Source organism: Monodelphis domestica, chromosome 1 (assembly GCF_027887165.1).
Source record: "Monodelphis domestica isolate mMonDom1 chromosome 1, mMonDom1.pri, whole genome shotgun sequence".
In the NCBI taxonomy this organism is placed as follows: Eukaryota; Metazoa; Chordata; class Mammalia; order Didelphimorphia; family Didelphidae; genus Monodelphis; species Monodelphis domestica.
The window spans coordinates 397155726-397175765 of NC_077227.1; the positions used below are offsets into that span (position 1 = coordinate 397155726).

General features: G+C 38.7%; 1 protein-coding gene across 3 annotated transcripts; it reads right to left on the reverse strand.

The window, feature by feature from the left end:
* Positions 1-54: 54 nt before the first annotated feature.
* On the reverse strand, positions 55-19859 carry DSN1 (DSN1 component of MIS12 kinetochore complex). 3 transcript variants are annotated; one of them, XM_056811854.1, is made up of 13 exons: positions 18898-19859; positions 18785-18821; positions 17161-17206; positions 13774-14076; positions 11917-11990; positions 11525-11597; positions 6661-6748; positions 5459-5518; positions 3954-4025; positions 3256-3294; positions 2653-2800; positions 1270-1357; positions 55-701 (listed from the first exon to the last, which is right to left on the reverse strand). In XM_056811854.1, exons 1-13 carry the CDS (start codon positions 18933-18935, stop codon positions 616-618), a joined length of 1152 nt encoding a protein of 383 aa, XP_056667832.1. In that variant the 5' UTR covers positions 18936-19859; the 3' UTR covers positions 55-615. The 3 variants fall into 3 exon arrangements, with proteins under 3 accessions (XP_056667832.1, XP_056667833.1, XP_056667834.1); XM_056811855.1 differs by lacking the exon at positions 3256-3294 and having other exon boundaries at positions 3942-4025; positions 18898-19855; XM_056811856.1 differs by lacking the exon at positions 3256-3294 and having other exon boundaries at positions 18898-19690.
* Positions 19860-20040: the final 181 nt, after the last annotated feature.

Consider the following 20040-nt stretch of genomic DNA (forward strand, 5'->3'; position numbering starts at 1 on the left):
AAAAATCTGTTGTATTCTAGATCACTTTTTAAAGATGAGATGAACACACTTCAGAATGATTAAACCACTGGTAGATCTTTATTATACATTGTTTTAGAAAATAAAACCAAGTATTTGTGCACATTTTGGAGGGACTTGGATAGTCAACATAAATATTAAGATAAACAAGGGATGGAGGAGAGATATATGTACATGATGACTAATGTAATGAGGCAATTTTAAAGCTAATTATATTTATCCTTCAAAGGCATTTCCTTAGGGCCCCATTGATCTATTTTAGTGATGTTATTAATCCAAACGTTTTTAGAACTCCCTACAGAGCCACATGAGAAAAAACATATATAAAAATGTGTCATTATCCAAATAATATAAAAATAAAAATAAATCCAAATTCCAAAAATGTCTTGAGTAAAGGCATGTATTAGTTGAGTCTGTGTAGACTCTGGAAAGAAAGTTATAAATGAATACTCAGAGTAGTTAAGTGCTGGTGCCTGTTTGAAAAAGTGTCACATTATTTTATAGTCACATTCCATAAAAGGCAGCAACTTCTCATCTGCAACCATCTGAATGACAATTTGAAGGAAATGTATGTAGACTGTGATCATTAGCAGAACCTTAGAATGTGAGAGATGATTTTTGTAGCTGAGGATTGAGCAGTTTTCGAATTGGTGAGGTTTCCAACTGCTGGGCAGTCCTTTTTCCTGAGAAGAAATGAGACAAAAATGAAAAAATCTGACCTTCAGAAAAAGGGGGGTGGAGTGGGGAGAGAAATTTATTTTTCTAAAATTTGAACTACTACATACATAAATTATCAATCTTCAATGATATGTTTTAGATTTAGAATTTCCCCAAAGAATGAATATTGGACACTATGGGAAGAAGGCAGAAGATAAGCCCTATAATTAAGTTATACAATCAGTAGTTGTTGACCTGAGTTCCAGACTGCTAAGTGATCCTTGAATAGATTTCTGAGAGGCCATTAATATGGATAGGAAAATAATTACATCCCTATTCCTATTTTAACTAATCTTTGATTTCTCCTGTAATTTTTTTTTATTTTATGCATTTAAAAATATTTTGAGAAGGGATCAACAAGCTTCACCAAATAACCAAAAGAATCCAAAAACCTCAAAAAAATGTAAGAACTCTTGGTCTAGGCACAGAGTATGTGAAGGGAAATTTGAATCCAATTAGGGGAAGGGTGGAAATCTGCCTCAAGAGAAAGCAATTTCTTTTTTACTTTCTTCAAATAGTGACAGCTTCCCTTACCAAGCTGCACTGACACCTTCTTGAAGAACAGGGTAGTAGTTTCCATAAAAGAATACAACAGTCTTATTGATCCTTGTAGTTCATCCATCTGTAAACAAAATAAAATAATGTCAGTGAAGTTCTAGCCAGATAGACAAGTCCATTCATTCAGTCCTTCTCAATTCACTATGAAGAACAGGATAATTTGAATGCTAGAATTCTGTAGCACAGTGTAAGAGATGACTCTCTTTCAGCTGTCTCTACATTTAATGATTTTAATCTGCAAAAATGTAGTTTTTGCAACTTAAGAATGCCTAGGAGAAAAGTTAGTTGTTCTAAGAATAGAAAGTAGTTGAATAAGCTATTTTTTGGGAAAAGGCAATTAGCCAGCTCTCAGCACTCTTTGACAGGCAATGGTAAACTGTGTTTGGGAGATGAATGGGTGGTTGGAGTCTAGAGTAGTGTTCTAACCTGCAGGGACATGGGTTAAAGATTTGTTGCACCCCACAACAATCCCTCTCAGCAGACTATTTCCCAATTTCCAGCAATTTTTATTCTTAGTCCCAAGTCTATAGGGAAATCTTTGGATCTCTGGCCCTACAGTGATAATATATAATAATGATATATACCTAAGTGGGCCAAAGGGAAGGTTGTATTTTGGGGGCAGAAGAAAACTAGGTATTGCTAATCTGAGACCAGATCTTTGCTACAAGCAAGAAATGCACTAATACCTCACTTATCCTAGATTGGTTAGATAACATGAAACCAAATCTTCTGGGTGTTGCTTTTAAAAAAACCCAAATTTAGCAACTATCTTAGAATAGATACTTATGTATCAGTTCTAAGGCAGGAGAGAAGGGCTAGGCAACTGGGGTTTATGGATTACATAGCTGGGAAGTATCTCAGGCTAAATTTGAAATCAGAATCTCCCATTCACAATCTACTGAGCCACCTTAGCTGCCCCTTGGAGATGCTTTTAAAAACTACATTCATACTACATAATTTAGAATTATTTTGAAATGGTTAAAGCCTTCAGAGAGAAAAGTTAATAAATGCCACTAATCATATAATACTTAGTTTAAAAAAACTCAAACTAAACTGAATCATATCTGAGATAAAAACAGGTGGTTGCTACCTTGCCTAAAGTCCTCTCAAATTGAACTGTAAATACTTAAAACTATATCTCCTTCACACACTGATTCTTCCAAATTTCTAGCAGGAAACAAACTAGCAGAGTGAGAGAACTCAATCCAAGATTTACTTGCTGTTTCCCATGAGAAAGTAAACTCTTTAAGGGCATGGGGATTGTTCATTCTTTGTATTTATAACTCCAGAGCCTAGCACAGTGTCTCACTCTTAATAAATGCTTCTTTGATTGACTGAAATAAATAGGAGTTAACTTACCACCATCTCCATGCAGTTGAAAACCTCATTCTGGCTATCTAGTATTTTCTGGTAATCAGGTTTTGTGCTAAGAATTTTACTTTGTGAAGACTGAAGATACAGAGCAGGGTCTATTTGTACATCGGTAATTTTGGCTTCCTCTAGTGTCCTTGAAAAAAATAAATAAAATGCTTAGAAACAAGTTATTTCTTAATAAAATATTTCTCTGTGCCACATTTAAAAGTCTTCTCACACTCAGTTGAAAACTGAAATCTTCTCTTCCTATTCTACACAAAAGGGCTTCCTCACTGACAAAGAGATGCTTCTGATCATGTTGATGCTTTTCAGCTGAGACCTCTGGAAGTCTAGTACCTTAACCTTAATCTGCCCTACACCACAGAGAGCCATATTTTTGGGGTAGAAGGAAACTATAAGGTTTTTGCATCTCTGTTGCAAGGGGAATATAGAAATGCATTTATAGCTAACTTATTCTAGAATGGTTAGACAGAATGTGAAATTCTAAATAATTGGTTTTTAAATTCTTAGTTTTTAATTTTAAAATTTTGTTTCAATTGCTACCTTTCAGAAATATATTTTATATTTTAGGCTTAACTTTCTACTCACCAGGGACTATGCAAGAGAAGCCACTGAGGTGACAGGAGCCTGCAGAACATAAGAACTCACTGTTTTCTGTTTTCACTGTGGACCCTATCTCAATGCCTCTATTGGGTCAGCCCTAAAATTGCTAGAGACAGAACTGCTGTCCTTTCCCTAGGAATTGGGAGTCAGGAGTGGTCTCAGACATTTCCTCAATGTGTGACCTTGGGCAAGTCACTTCACTACAACTGCCTAGCCCTTACCACTCTTCTGTCTTAAAATTAATACTAAGTGGGGGCAGCTGAGTGGCTTAGTGGATTGAGAGCCAGGCCTAGAAATAGGAGGTCTTAGTTTCAAATCCGGCCTTAAGACACTTCCTAGCTAGGTGACCCAGGGCAAGTCACTAAACCTCCACTGCCTAGCCTTTACTGCTCTTTTGCTGTGGAACCAATAAGAGTTAAAAAACACAAACAAACAAAACCTAATACTAAGTCAGAAGGGTTAAAAAACATTAAAAAAAATACAGAATTTTTTGTTTAGTGACCACAACTTGTCTCTCCTTTCCTGAAAAGAAGGGGCAACTTCAGAGATTTCTAATAATACTATCAAAAAATATCTCTAAGAGCATTAACCTTCCCAGAGCTTTAACATTCAATTCATACTAATTGCAAAATGGAGAAGGTGGAGGAGAAGCAGCTTCTTATTTTGATTACAGAGATTTTAACCTGGATATTTCTTCAGCTATTTTCTGGTGATGTAGCAGTAGTTGATCCCAATTCATACACTCCAAAGAAAGCCTGTAGAAATCAGAGAATACATATCATGGCTGCTGGTTAGATCAGGGCCTCACCAAATACTCTAGATACTAGCTCTAGTTTGCAAGATGTCTATAAAAAACTCAATGAGCTTCAAGAAAGCTTCTAGGATTATGAAAACATATTAAAGAAATTTCATTAACATGAAGTTAATTTTTTTCCATTCAACAAAAATCTACCTTCCTTCCTCTGACCTTCTCCTTTCACCCGTAAATGAAAAAAATAGGCATGTAAAGAACATTTTGGACATTAAGGTTTATTTCCTGATCAACTCTCAAGATATTCCAATGCATTCTGAAAAGGTTTTTAACTCCTAGTACCAATCTCACTTTGAGAATCTACACTCCTTTTGATATTAATTCTTCCTAGGTTCAGCTGGTGTAAACCTCAAAATTTCTTAGACTTATAAATGTTGGAAATTTCACCATTGGGAAATTTCATACTTGAAAAATTTCCTATTGATAGTGGGTCTTGACTATTGGAATGTGAACCCCATTAGCATGGGAGGTTCCTTCTCCTCCCTTCTTAAGATTACTTTAGGACAGAAACCTTTTGCTGAACAATGGAAAGGACTTTGACCTATGCTTAAGCATAGAACAGGAATTTCTTTGAGTCATGATTGATTTTAGAATTGATACAATGGAGATACTTGGAATCAATCTCCACCCTATTCAGTCCTAAAAGGATTGAGTAAGGGCTGCAGCCTAGATCAAAATTTAATTATTCCAATCTCTACCCTACTCAGGTTAACAGGATTTAGAAAGGGCTGTAGCAAAGGATCAAAGATTTAATTATTTGAAAATATGACCTTCAACAGACATGTGCAAAGCCAGAGACCTCTGGGTGGTCCTGGGTTAAGCTAGAGCCTCCATTGGCACAGGGAAATTAATGGACAGTGATTGGTAGATGGGAGAACTGAGGGGAGGCAACTTGGATGGTTTCCTTAAAGAGAGAGGGGTCTGAAGACTCAGGGGGGGGGGTTGGTGGTGTTTTTAGGAGTTTGTCGGAGTGGTTGGTGTGTGCTCTGAGAAGCTTGCTCTGGAGGAAGCTGAAGGTGGGGCCCTGAGACTGTTTCTCCATTTTGGTCACGTGAGTAATAGGGACTGATCTCCTTTCTTTGCCCCAGCTATCTAAGGGCTTGGGCCTTTTGGCCCAGCCTAAACAGAAGGGGTATTTAAGCCCTATTCCCTTCTCTCCCCTTTCTCTCTCCCTCTATCTCTCTATCTCTAATTCCTTTCTACCTCCTGTTTGTAATTAAAACTCCATAAAAGGTTGACGGCTGACTTGAGTTTTCATTTAGGAATTACATAGCTGAATTCCTTGGCGACCTTAAATTAATATATATCAGTCTTTTAAAAGTGATTTCCTTGTCACACTGGGATTAATCAGATATAGCTCAATCACTACCCACTCACCTGGCTATATATTCTTTTATCTCTGTCATTGATGCTTCCAAGGCAATATCTGTTGACTGCCTGAAATGGAGGATTATAGGATTAACAACTCTCAAGAAGCATCTGACATTAATAGTATCCCGCCTATGACAGTATAAGTATTCTTTGGATATGCCAGAATATTCAGAATCTAGTCCCTTTCATAATACTCACAATATAGCTGAAATAGTCTTGCTATCTCCAGTCTTTTCCCACCTGTTATATGTGTTACACACCATCACCAGATGAATTTTTCTAAAATAATTCCATTATGCTACTGTTAAAAAAAATCCTCAGTAATTCCCTGCTGCTTAGAAGACAAGTTCGAAATCCTAGCATTCAAGGCCATTCATAGTCTGGTACTCATCTTCCATTACACCTTTACACAAATCATCTACTTTAGCTAAACATATCACCCACTGTATTTTAGTTTAAAAAAAAAATTAAACTTAAAGACTCAAAGTGGGTATTTCCCATATAGACAGAACACAAGAAGACTGCCTATTAAACCATGAACATCTCCATTTCAGGCCACTTTAAAAAATGATGTAATAAATTCCAAATGTTTTCAAAATGATCTTGCTATACCCATTTTTCATTCTGAACTTCCCTCTCTGAATCTAAAAAATGTTTCAATGGCCCATTTTTTCCTTGGTATCACTATTGCTAAACCCTCCAATTTATGTACAGTTTAAGGAAAAAATAAAAAAATAACAAAACAATCCTTGTACCAAATAAGTATAGAATCTATGCATTGATCATGTCTAAAAATTCTCTCTTAGGTCTATCATTACTAGGTCAGGAGATGGATAGTATGTTGCATAATAAGTCATCTGGCTACATGGTTGGTTAATGCTTTGATAGAGATCCTAAGACTTTCAAAGCTGTTATTTTACTATGATAAATTGTTTTCCAGGTTCTATCTACTTCTACTGATTTATATTCATACTAGCAAGGTTTCTATGAAACCATCTCTTTTAATTATTCCTCATGGTAAAATAACGTTCCTGTATATTTGTGTATCACAAGTTGTTGAACAATTCTCCAATAAAAAAATATTTTTTCAATAAGCCAAAACCTACCTTCTATTATCTCTATCTTCCCCACCCCCTTATGAAACTATTCAAACCCAGCAATTTTTGTTCAAATTATAACCTTTTCAGAACAGGGGAAGTTACTATTACCCTTTTGATTCTTCAGAGCATTTTTGTAAGGTCCCATCATCTTCTAGTTTCTTTGTAAAATGCTTAAATTCTTTAGAAATTGAAGACACTATAAGGAAGAATAAAAAGGGAATGTAGAGAAAGGAGGGTAGCTATATATAGACTTAGACACTGTAGATAAAGATCTTACACATTAAATATGGAGGGGATCAGAATTAGAATCCTTACAATACATTCCCAGCTCAGCATTCAACAGATATTTATTAAGTACTTAATAAATTAAGGTATGCCAGGTATTAGGTGGCATAGTGGACACAGATTCTGGAGTTAGGAAGAGCTGAGTTGAGACACTGACTAGCTGTATGACCTTGGGCAAATCATAGAAAGAGGTCTGTCAGGGCAGTTAAGTGGTTCAGTGCATAAAATGCCAGGCCTAGAGATGGGATGTCCTGGGTACAAATCTCACCTCAGATACTTCCTAGCCTGTGTGACCCTGGGCAAGCCACTCAACCCATATTGTCTAGCTTTTACTGTTCTTCCTTGAAACCAATACTCAGTATCCATTCTAAGACAGAAAGTAAGGGTTAAAAAAAAGTCTGTTTCAGTTTCTTCAATGATAAACTGAGTACAATAGCACCTACCTCCCAGTGTTATTATGAGGACTGATTGAAATAATATTTGTAAAACACCTCGCACATAGCTGGCATTTAATAAATCCTTCCTTCCTTCCTCCCTGGCACTATGCTAAGTGCCAGGGACACAAAGACAAAAACAAACTAGTCTCTGTCCTTCAGCAATCTAAATTCTGTTGGAATAATATATATATAGAAAATAAAACATAAAATAAGCTTAAACTACACTAAGACTTTTGGGAGACTCCATATATACAAATAATTTTCAAGGAGATGGTACTACCACCTGGAGGTAATTAGGATATGCCTCACTGTAGGTGGCAACAGTTGATTTGTGCTTTTGAGGAAGACAGGGATCCTGTGAAGCAAGGTGAGGAGGGAACACCATTTCAGGCATGACAACAGCCTGTACAAAGTCAAAGAGAGGTAAGATTATATATTGTGTATAGGAAACAGCAAGTAGATCAATGAGGCTGGAAAGCAATCCATCAATTTAATCAATAAACATTTATTAAATGTCTGTTATGTGCCAAACATTGTCCTTAGTTCTGGGGACGCAAAAAATTTTTTTGTAGAAGATTATCCTTGCCCTAAACTAATACACAATCTACCAGAAGAGACAACATGCCAACAAATATATACAAATAAACTAGAGGATAAAGGAAATAATTAACAGAAGGAAGGCCCTAGCAGGATTTGGGAAAGCTCCCATAAAAGATGGGATTTTACCTGGGACTTAAGGAAGCCAGGGAGGTCAGCAGGTAGAGTTGAAGGAAAACATTCTAGGCATGGGGGATAGCCAGAGTAAATGCCTAGAGTCAAGAGATGGAGAGCCTTGTTTGTGCAACAGCCAGGAGGCCAGTGTCACTGGACTGAAAAATAGAAGTCAAGGAATAAAATGTGAGATTGGAAAGGTAGGAAAGGGGGGAGGTTATGAAGGGTTTTGAATGCCAGACAGAGCATTTTACAATTGATCCTGGAGGTGAAAGGGAGCCTCTGGAGTTTAATGGGTAGGGGGCTGAGAAGGAACGGAGGATAAAATGGAGTGGGGAGAGGCTGACTCCGTGAGCAGGTATTGAGGAGAGGAGGGTCTGCACTAGAGAAGTGGCCACATCAGAGAAAGAGCTATATTCCCGAAATGTTACACTGAAATTGACAAGTCTTGGCAACACTTGGCTATGGAGAGAGAAGAGTATGTGAGAGATGGTGAGGAACCAGGTCTGTGAACCTAAAAGACTGAGAAGCTGTGTTGACTAACATTTGGAGATGAAAGACTGAAGTAAGCAGACTAGGGCAAGATAGGTAGATTTGAAAACCATCAGATATAGAGATAGTATACATCTTTAGGAATGGATGAGATCACCAAGTGAAACAGTAATAGAGGGAAAAGAGGGCCTAAGACAAGAAGAGTGTGTGAAGAATTATGTGCAGGAAAGCCTCAAAACATAGACTATAGCCAAATTGTGAAAGGATTCAAAAGCTAAAATGGAGATTATCTATTTTATCATAGAGTAGCAAGGAGGAGCCATTAGAGGTTCTTGAATTGGGGACAGCTAGACCTGGACTTTGGGAATAAGAATTTGGAAAATGGTCAGGAGAAGGGATAAACTGGAAGCAAGATAGACATTTGGGAGGTCAGCTCAGGAGTCTAATACCAAGGCAATAAAGGAATATACCAGGGTAGTGGTGAGGTAAATAGAAAGAAGGGTATGGAATGAGGGCATATTGCAGAAGCAAAATCTCTCAAGACTAGTTGGATATAAGAGTTGAGAGAATAGTCTTAAGTGAATCCCAGGTGACAAACCTGGGTGACTGAAAGAACAGCAGTGCACTTAATAAAAATAGGAACATTAGTTAGAAGGGAGGGTTTTGGAGGAAAAATAATGAATTTTTTTAGATCATTGCTTTTGAGATGTCTACAAAACAATTCAATATCAAAGGGTGATTCAAAATTCAAGGGAGACTGTGGCTGGATATACAGATGTAGGAATCAATGGGGGGAGGGGGAACAAGTAAGATCACCAAGAGACTATAAAAAGAGCCTAGAACAGGAGTCCTGGGGTACACTCATGAATGGGAGGTAGGATGAGAATGAGCTCCCTCTAAAGGAGACTGAGAAGTGATTAGACAGTATTAGGAGAACAGGAAAGGACAGTATTGTGAAAAACTAGGGAGAGGGGAGAGAAGAGTGTCTAAGGAGTGGAAGTGGTCTATAATGTTAAATCTTACAAAAGGAAGAGGCTAAGTAATGAGAAAAGACTATTGGGTTTTTGACAATAGTTCATTGGTAGTCTTGAAGAAAGCAGTTTCAGTTGAGTGATGAGGTCAGAAGCCAGATTACATGGGGTTGTGAAGTGAATGTGAAGAAAGTGGAGGCAATATTTATTGATATCAACACTGAGGATGGCATTTTCAGGGAATAGTAAGATTGAAGATTTTTAAAGGATGGGCAACATGCTGAGGCATGTTTACAGGCAATAGAGAAGAACCCAGGAGACAGAGAGAGAAGGGAAATTATGGAGAAAGAGGGATGATAGAGGAAGGAACAGGTTCACAGAGAACATAGAAGGATGGGATCAAGAGCACAGCTAGAGAAATTGGCATTTGCAAAGATTCATTGTTATGTAGTTTCTGACTCTTCTGACCCCATTTGGGGTTTTCTTGGCAGTGATACTGGAGAGGTTTGCCATTTCCTTCTCCAGATCATTTCACAGATGAAGAACTGAAGTAAATGGAGTTTTGTGACTTCCCCAGGGTCATACAGGTACGAGTGCCTGAGGGCAGATTTGAACTCAAATTTTCCTGATAACAGGCCTGGTACTCTATTGCACCACCAAGTCACTCCCAGTATTTACAAAGATAATGGCTATCTTTTTTTTTCTAATATTAGAGAAAAGGAGAAAAAAGTAGGATGATACTGAGGTAATTTGGAACCGGAGACCAAATGGAACTTGCCACAGAAAATCGTGTGTGTGTGTGTGTGTGTGTGTGTGTGTGTGTGTGTGTGTGTGTGTGTGTGTGTGAAGGACTTCAGCTAAGAAGGAGTGGGATAGAGTCAATTGTGGAAGAGCATAAGGACTGGTATTCATCAGTTGAGACAGAATAATGTGTGTGGTGGCCCTAGTCAACAAGGCTGCACTACTTTCTCCAATGGTATTCAACAGTATATGTACAGAAGTGAAGAAGATGTACTAACATAAAGTTGGGAAATAAAAAGCAATGAGCTGGGAAAGCACCAGAGACCACAGGACAAAAAGGAAGAGAAGAGTAAAAGTTGAACTGGTTACTTCCAGGGTAGAGATTTTAAAAGGAAGGTAAAGCTAGAGTAGGAATAGGGGTCAGGGAAATCAGGAAGGATGTGGTGAAGATAGAGAATAGGTTTAGAAGAGTTGAGGCACAAGGAGAGATGGAATGATTTAGTCATCACCCACAACTGTTATGTGTCTGAGATCCATATCTGGAGTATTCCTCTACCTGACCATCCACAGTGTGATGCTTCAATTAGTAACAACATCAAGAATTGTGACACTTGATAAACATGGAAGGACCCACATAACAGCTGTATTAGTATTCCATTTAGTAGCTATAAGAGTTTTTTGTGGTTAAGTACAAGTGAAATGTGAGATAACCCTGGGAAGATAACTCCTCAATTTACATTTTATTATAGTGTGTTTTAAAAAAAAGTTAAAAGGTAAGCCAGTGTCTATTATATTTCAACCAAAAAACTATCTGATTTTATAGAAGTTAAGCAATGGATAGAAATAACATCAAGAGTCAGGAAGCACAATGAAAACAATGTTGCAAATGATTAGTGATGAGAATTAGATGACAGCAGGCTGTACTTAGACTTGGAAGAACAAACCACTACACCCACAACAATAATGCAGAAGTTATAAAAATGGATGTATTAATTAGCTCTCAAGAAGACTGTAATGTAACTCCATTTAAGGAAATAAATTTCCCAACAGAATATAAGCTTTTTGCTAGTAGTAACTGTTTTTAGATTAGTTTTTATTTGTATTCCTAGTGTGAGGTCCAAAGTTAGTGTTTAAATAAAATTTAATTTTAAGGGATAAACCAAAGGGGAATAATTTATAGTCAAGTAAATTTTAACTCATTGATTTCTTAGATAATTGAAAGAAAGATACAAACTGGTTTCATTCCCAATGGATTAATAAAGGGGCAAATAGCAAGTTAGTGCTACCCTCTATAAAGCTGCTTGGGTCACCTCAACTTCTCCTTAGTTAACTTACCTCTGTCTCTAAAAGTATCAAGACTGATGCCATCCACGTCTTTCAGAAAAAGTTCAAGTTTCTTTGCAGAAAACTAAAGGAAAAAAAGCACTTTCAAAGTCACCTTCAATTATTGGAACAAATGGAAAGCAATATGAATGATATTGCAAAATATGAACTATGAACATAAATCTGAATGTTTCCCTATTAATAGTGATGTCTCAAGTTTATTTGTTGTGCAAGACAGCTCATCTGAAGGGGGAGGGTTTAGTTGCTGATGTGTGCATTTTTAGGGGAAGATTTTTTGAATAATCCAAATAAATTGTATTTATACATGATAATATGATTAACACTTCTTTGGGATTGACACTTCAGCAAGATATAAAAGTACTTCCCCAATACAAACATCTTACCTCAAAACTGGAGAGTAGAAGACAGCCAAGGCGTTTGCTTTCTGCCAAGTCTATGCTGATAGATCTGCTGAGCTCTAACATATAAAGGAATCACTGTCACACTCTTTCCAGTTAGCAAGGTGTTTATATATGTAAAAATAGGTCCCTTTTGACATTATCTAATTTAAGACAAGAAAATTCCTAAGATTTTTTTTTCACTGATTGAAAGAGAAATAAAATATAACATCTGAATCTTCTCCTCAGTGAATGAGGCAGTCTACATAAATTAAAATTTGAAATAACTGAAGCTTATCCTTTTATAGGAAGAATTCAAAGAAATATTTGAAGACTTGTGTGAAGTAATTTAATAGGAGTGAAGATGAATCAAAGAATATGATTATAACTGTATAATTGAAAACAACTTTAAACAGCACCAAAACAGGTGAAATAATAATGGACAATACTGGTTCTAATTTACTAAAGCACATACTCTTTAATTTAACTAGTATTGTGTAAGGTTGCCTTTATCCCTAATCACAATCACTTCTTTAGGATTTTTTGCTTTCAGAGGCTGTACTTTGTGCAGGATTTAATTATGATTCTGTTGAGATTTCCATGCCATGTCAAAATAAAATGAATTAAAATAACACATTTTATAAAACCTGACATTTATATAGTTCTGCAAAGCACTTTCCACACATTAACTTACTTTCTATAACCTTATTAAGGTACCTTGAAAGTAACTTTTTCTCTTACTGCAGGTCCATCATCATGAACAACTATACCAAATCATGGAATACTAAATTCTCTCAGGAGGCAGTGTAGAACTATTTGTCCCCTATGCAAATTGATCCCAGCCTGCAGTTCTTTTTATATGCTGTCACTTCACACTACTGCTAGGGTATCTGACAACCCTTCTAATCCATAGTTTTGCTTAACTAAGCAAATGAAAGTTCCTGGGGTTAAAGGGAATCAATCAAAGCCCTTTTATACTGAACTCTAAAGCAATAGGATCTGGGTATGGGCCTAAAGATGGTTCAACTAACTCCTATAAGAACTGCAGAGTTTTGTTTTTTAAAGTACTTGAAGGCCTTTTGTGACTGCTATTAGAGTCAGATATGTTCTAGATAGTTAAAAATTACTAGAAGTTTGGCCACCAGCTAAGTGGGACACTATTTATAGAAAACACTAACCTTCATTGATGATTTTTACTGAAATGTTCCAGATTAATCATGATAGCCTTTCCTTACTATAATTAAAAAAAAAAAAAACCCTATAAAAATCAGTATCAAATTTCTTTAAAAGTAATAACATAGCCATTGTAGAATACAGAAAATTCTAAAGTATAAACTCAAAAAACTTCATATTACTTTTTATCTTCTCTGTGAGATGTACACGTTCCACTATAATGTCAAAAAATCCTGAGAAACCATCAGACCCATCATTCTCTGCTTGGATTACTGGATTAAAAAGAATGCCAAAGAATGATATATTTGTTATTGTTGCAAAAGGACCCTCGCTATTTAGAAGAGGCCAACATGAACAATTAAAGATTAGAGAATCTGTTCAGGTGACACTGCAACAGTCATATATTGTTCAGTCATTTTAGTTGTGTCCAACTCCTTGTGAATCCATTTGGGGTTTTCTTGGCAAAGATGGAGTATTTTGCCATTTTCCTTCTGCAGCTCATTTTACAGATGAGGAAACCGAGGCAAACAGAGTTAAGGGATTTGTACAGGATTACACAGCTAGTTAAGTGTCTGAGGCTGAATTTGAACTCAGAAAGATGAGTTTTCCTGACTCCGGGTCCAATGCACTATCCATTCCACCACCTAGCTGCCCATCTTACATCATAGAAACCCAAATGTTTTACCATACCTGTGATACCCTGGTGAAAGGGAGGCAGTGACTTTCGACGGTTTGTTTCTTTCATACTAGCCCTACGCCAGGACTGCCGCTTGGTTTTTTGATTGTTGTTATGTTCTTGTGGGTCCATGTAAGTGGGGCTGAGATCTTCACTTTTTCCTGTTTCAGGGCTGTTCTCAGAATTCTTTCTTTTTCTTGAGACATCTTGGGCAGTTTCCAGGAAGGCAGAAGATGCAGTACAGATTTTCAGAGGGGTAGGGTTTGATGTTATTTGATGATCTTGAGTCTTGGGCACGACTACTTCCTTTTTAGGCTCTTATTACAAAAGATTAAAATATGAAAAACCTACCACTACTCAAACAGCTTTGTAAAACAAACAGGCAAAAAAAATGCAAGTACTCCAATTTTGAGAAACATAGATAGAAGACTTAATTGGGAATATAGAATTCTGATGGGGATGGAAGGTGGATGACACGCTAAGAGACACTAAATTCAACAGCCTTCTGGTGAAGTTTAAAAAGGCTCTTAGGGTCTCCAACTCTTGGTAGTAATCGGAGGGAGGCAAAATCTATGCTTAGCAATTTCAATAAGAACTTGACTATGAAGATAACTTCTAATGATGCAAACCTGTAACTTAAAAGTCTGAAGAGTTGCTAGGAACACTGTTAAGTGACTTGTAATAAGTATTAGATGCAAAACTTTAGTATCTTGTTATCAAATAATTTTCATAATGCCAGATATTTGCCACAACACTGAGAGATTTCTTTTCTAACAACGTATAATTATTCTGCACTAGGCCAAAAGAGCCAATTGTTAATGAGATAAAAAAAAGACTTAGAAAGGGGGCAGCTGGGTAGCTCAGTGGATTGAGAGCTAGGCCTAGAGACAGAAGGTCCTAGGTTCAAATCTGGCCTCAGACATTTCCCAGCTGTGTGACCCTGGGCAAGTCACTTGACCCCCATTGCCTACCCCTTACCACTCTTCTGCCTTAGAGCCAATACACAGTATTGATTCTAAGACAGAAGGTAAGGGTTAAAAAAAAAAAGACAAAAATATTTCCCATTAATTCCCTATTTCCAGTGTTTGTAATGCTTTTTATTTGTCAAATCATTTCCACACATGATTTTATCTTCACAACTTCCCCATAAACATTTTTTGGCAAATATTATCCCCATCTTTAACATGAAAAATTGAAGTTAATCATCTTATCAACAATGTTACAGTTAGGTATAGGTCTAAAAATATGATGCTCATCAGGTTCTCCTTTCTCCTTCTTGGCATTAACTAAAACCTGATCTTTTCCCTAGAGATAACATTTTTATTAAAGTTACCTTTCTCAATGCTAGCTTTCAATGCTCTCCTAACTCCCAGATCTCACCAGATTCTTCCTCCCTAATGACATTCTCCAAGCCTTTATCACCATCTGTTCACTAACCTTAATCCCTGTGATTGGCTCAACTTCACTTGATCCTTTTAACTACCATTCACCAGCCTCCAGAGCACTTTTCTACTTTCTCCAATGACTTTAGCACCTAATTTAATCACCAATACTCCAATTTTAGCATTTATACTGATAATTCTCAGGTTTCTCGATTCTTCATTGTCAATTCCTGTGACATCCCCATCAGTACTATATTTCAGTTATCCATTAAGATGGCTACATCTTAAACTTGACCTTTGCTCCCAACTTCTCCATCTTCCAGCTCCTGAATCTTGGAATTCTTTTCTATGCCCTTGTTCATTTTGCACCTACTCTTTGTCTTTACCATGACCCATCACCCTTTTTCTGGCCCTACTTTCCTCCCTTAATATTCTTGATCCTATGGTTGCCATTTCACTATTTTCTCCTCTACTCTTGAATCCTTTACTTGCTTAAACTTCTGCTACTCCTGCTTGGCAAAAATCCAACTCTCCATTACAGTCTACGCCTATTGCTGTTGAATTTACAGAACTAAGCCAGCTGCAAAGTCCAGTTGTTCTGAAATATTGGGATATCACTGCTTCAAGACAATCCTATTCATCTTATTGATTTCCTGTCACATTACTTAAGAGTACCCATTCAAAACCTCTCTTTGCCTCCCTGCCCAATCTCTATGCAAAGTACCTTAGTTTAGTGCTTTCTTACCCTTTTCTGCCAAACAATCTACAATCACCGTCTCTTCACTATCCATACCCTCAATCCCATTTTGACTACACTACTGAAATAAGTCACCTGTCAATCTGAAGGGTTTGTTTTTAAATTAATTCTTATCCTGCCTAGACATGAACTAGCTGGGTGATGATGCTGAGCAAGTCATTTGACCTGTTTGCCTTAATCTACTAAAGAAGGAAATAGCAAACAACTTTGGTATCTTTGTCAAGAAAACCCCATATCGGGTAACAAAGAGTCAGACGTGATTAGACTGACTGACCAACAACAATGCCTTGCCTTGACAGTCTATTCTCCCTTGTTTTCCTTTCCTTTAGCAATCCCCTTCACTCCAAGGATCTATCCTATCTTTTCCTTTCCTTTAGCAATCCCCTTCACTCCAATGGTTTGCACTATCCATTCCTTGAAGATGACCAACTAGACTTGCATTTTTGACTGCTTGGAGGATTATTCCATCAAAGTTAAACTGTCCAAAATGTAACTCATCATCTGTCTCCCACCAAACCTGCTCCTTTTCCTAATTTGTAGTAATGGCCCAATCATTCCCCCAACCACCCAGGCACAACCTTGGAATTAACTTTAGTTGTAGAGAAAGGGAAGAATCAGTCTCAGTCAGTTTTACTACCATCATTATATTTTGCACCCATCCTTCTTTTCCATTCCCACCACCCTAGCTTGTTGTTCAGTTGCTTTTCAGTTGTGTCCAATTCTTCATGACCCCATTTGGGGTTTTGTTGGCAAAAACACTGGAAATCATTTTGCATTTCCTTCTCCAGCTCATTTGAGAAATGAGAAAACTGAGATAAATTGGGTTAACTGACTCACCTAGAGTCAGATAGTAAATGTTTTGAGGCCAGATTTGAACTCAGCAAGTCTTCTTGCCTCTAGACTCTACTGTGTCACCTAGCTGCCCCAAACCATCCTACCTTAGGTCCCTCCCTCCCACTTTACTTCTTGACTGGAGTCTTGTGATAGATTCCCAACTGTTCTTCCTCCCTACCTCCCAGGTCTTCCCCTTCTTTTATCCTTCATACAACTGCCAAACAAAGCACTTCTCTGCTAAAAAACAAAACAAAACAAAACACCTTCATGGGTTCTCTATACCCTAACAAATAAAGTTCAATTTTCATAGTTCTATCTTCCTAGCACAAAATACATCTTTTGGTCAAGACCTGTGTTTCCATTTGGGCAGGGAGTATATGCTTAATAAATACATGCTAAGATGAATTACCTTAACTCCTAGAACTCACCTCTTGCTGTTTTAGTATCATTCGATGAAGCCGACCTTGGTGAACCCTAGATAGCAGGGAAGCAAAAAGATTGACCCCCTATAATTTGGCTACAAACACTTTCTTTTCCATTTCTACTAGATTGTATTAATTTCCTCCTCCAGATATTTACTTATGTCATTTCCCCTAGCTGTGGAAATATTTTCTATCCACCTCTGTTTCCTGAAATTTCTATGAATCTTTCTAGGTCCAGTTTATATTATCTATTCTAACTATGAAGCCCTCCTTTATCATTCTGGAAGGAATTATTTCTTAGACATTATACTGACTATGATTCATATGACACATATGTCTTATAACAATTTATATACATATATATATATATATATATATATATATATATATATATATATATATATATATATATAAAATCTTGCCTTACTAGGCACAAAGAAAGTTAAAGTTGGAAGAGACCTCAGAGATCATGCAACTGTAATTTTATAGCTGGGGAAAATGGGGCTCAAAAAGATTAAGAGTCCTTGTTATGAAGTCTATGAGAGAAAAGGACTGTGTTTATTTATCTCTGTATCTCTCCTACTCCTTTTACATAAGCTATCAATACAGGGTCCAACACATAGGAGCTACTTAAGAAATGTTACTGGATTGAATGTCTGAAGGGAATGAGAAGTCATAGAAGGGACTGGAAGATCCAGTAAAAGGAATAAAGATGAGGGAAAGGTAAGATTTGAGAGAGATAGAGAAGAAGAGTGGAATGAGAGTAGGAATTATTTTTGTCTTTGTATCCACAGAACCTAACATGGTGTCTGACTCACAGTTGGTGCTATAAAATGTATGATAGATGAAGTACAGAGAGTGGAGAGGGGCTGAGGGAGGAGGAGGGCAGATTCTGTTTTTCCTTTTTCTTTACATTCCCAGGCCCCAGCACATTAGGAATTAAAGAAAATTCATCTATTGAGCACTATGTGTGGAGTACTAAATTTTGCTTTAAGCTTGAGGTTTTGGATTGGAGTAGAAAGGGGTGTGGGAGGTGGGGGGCAGGGAAGGTTTGACAGTGGTGAGCCTTCTTATACCTTAAACTCCCTCCAAACTCTCAATACTCTGAGATACACTGGCCTTCCCCAAGACTCTTTATGGCTGAATGCTAGCCCTCCACATCTACACCTCCTTCATATAGAAGCTAAAATACTATCATCAAAGAGATGTTTTTCAAGCCCTCTTAATTCTGGTGCCTTCCTCTCCAATTTAATCTGTCGGTATCCTGTTTGCACAGAAACCTTTGCAGGCTGTCTATCCCATTAGATGCTCCAAGGCCAGGGGCTCCTTTTGCTTTTCTTAGTTCCCCCAGCACTTAGCACTCCATAGGCAATTAATAGATGCTGGGCGACTGACAACGCAGGATGGGGGCGGGGAGGGCAGAGAGGGAGTAAAAGAGAATGGGCGCACGGACACAAAAAGGAACGGGGAGGGGGGTGAGATAAGGTAAGGGAGAGGGACGGAGGGAGGGGAAGGAACAAGGGGAGGACCAAGGAAGGAGTAGGGGGCCGAGGGAGTCCCGGGCCACTCCAGTGCTAGCTTTAGGAGCCCAGGCGGGAGACGGGCAAGGGGCGGGGCGGAGCTTCCTCACTTCGGGAAGGCCTCGGTCCAGGCCAGGGCTTCCGCTCCTGAAACACAAAGCTGCTCGTCAGTCTCCCAGCCCACGACGTGTGCTCTCCCTTCCCGCTTTCCGCCTGCCAGTACCTGTTGACCACGAGCTCGGGGTCCGCGTTCTGTGCCATTTCAGAGACACCAGCGCCTCCAAAATTCCCGCGCAAAGCAGAGGCAGTGTCGATGAACTGCGCCTGCGTAGTGGCAGGATGTCTGCCGGAAGACGATTTAAGGTAAACACTCAGAGATGAAAAGGCCTGATGACGTCACCACGCAGCTTCCTTCGCGTGGGGAACCGTTATGTTTTAGTTTGGGCGTTAACGGTCGCTCAGCCCCGCCTCCCTGGTCTAAGGCTGTGGGCTGCGCGTCTCCCTCTAGTGGTTCCCACCTGCCTCTCGGGCTGAGCCTAAGCGGCTCCAGCTGCCCTGCCACGTCGCAGCTCGGGGTGTGGACTCTCGTCCTGGCCCCTTGCGCCCCGTCCCTACGTTCTCACGTCCCCATGATGCTGGTAGGCCCCGGGAGGCCACGCTCTGATGCTTCTTCCCCAGCTCGGGGCCGCAGGCCTCTTACGCGGCTCGGACTGGGTTGGCAGGAGGAATAGGCGTGCAAAGCGGTTTTATATTCTGTGGCTTAACGCCCCAAACCGGCTTTGCCAGGAACCGAGTCCCAGCTCTCTCTCTCCATCAGATGATTTGGCTCTCACATCCTTATTCGCGCTTGTTGTCCCTGTTTTACAGGTGGAGAAACTGAGTCTCGGAGATTGCAAAGAACGGCCACAGGGCCAGTAAATGGCAGTAGAGAGTATTCTCGCCTTATACAGGGTGGGGCTAGGAGAGTGGTCCAGCCCATTAAATGGCAAATGGCGTCATCTCATCTTTTCCCCCATAAGGGGAGTGTCCCTCACCAAGAAATAGCACTGCAGATTTTTGGTGCTGTTTTACAGATTACTGTGTACCTTCAAGGCTGCCCCTACTGGTCACCGTCCTTCGAATATGCTTTATCTAGTCAAACACCTCTTTTAAATTCAGATCCCCAGGAATCTGGACGTGGCATGTTTGTGCCAAGATGGGGTGAGTCCATGCCCTTAAGACTCCTCACTTGGGTCTCACTAGCCCTTATGTCCTTTAGAGCACACAGCTCAGGTGCCAACTCTTGCAGGGTGAAGCTGTCACAAAGGGGGGGCAGGATGTGCAGGGGCAGGGGAACACTAGATCTTCAAACAAAATCTGGATGATT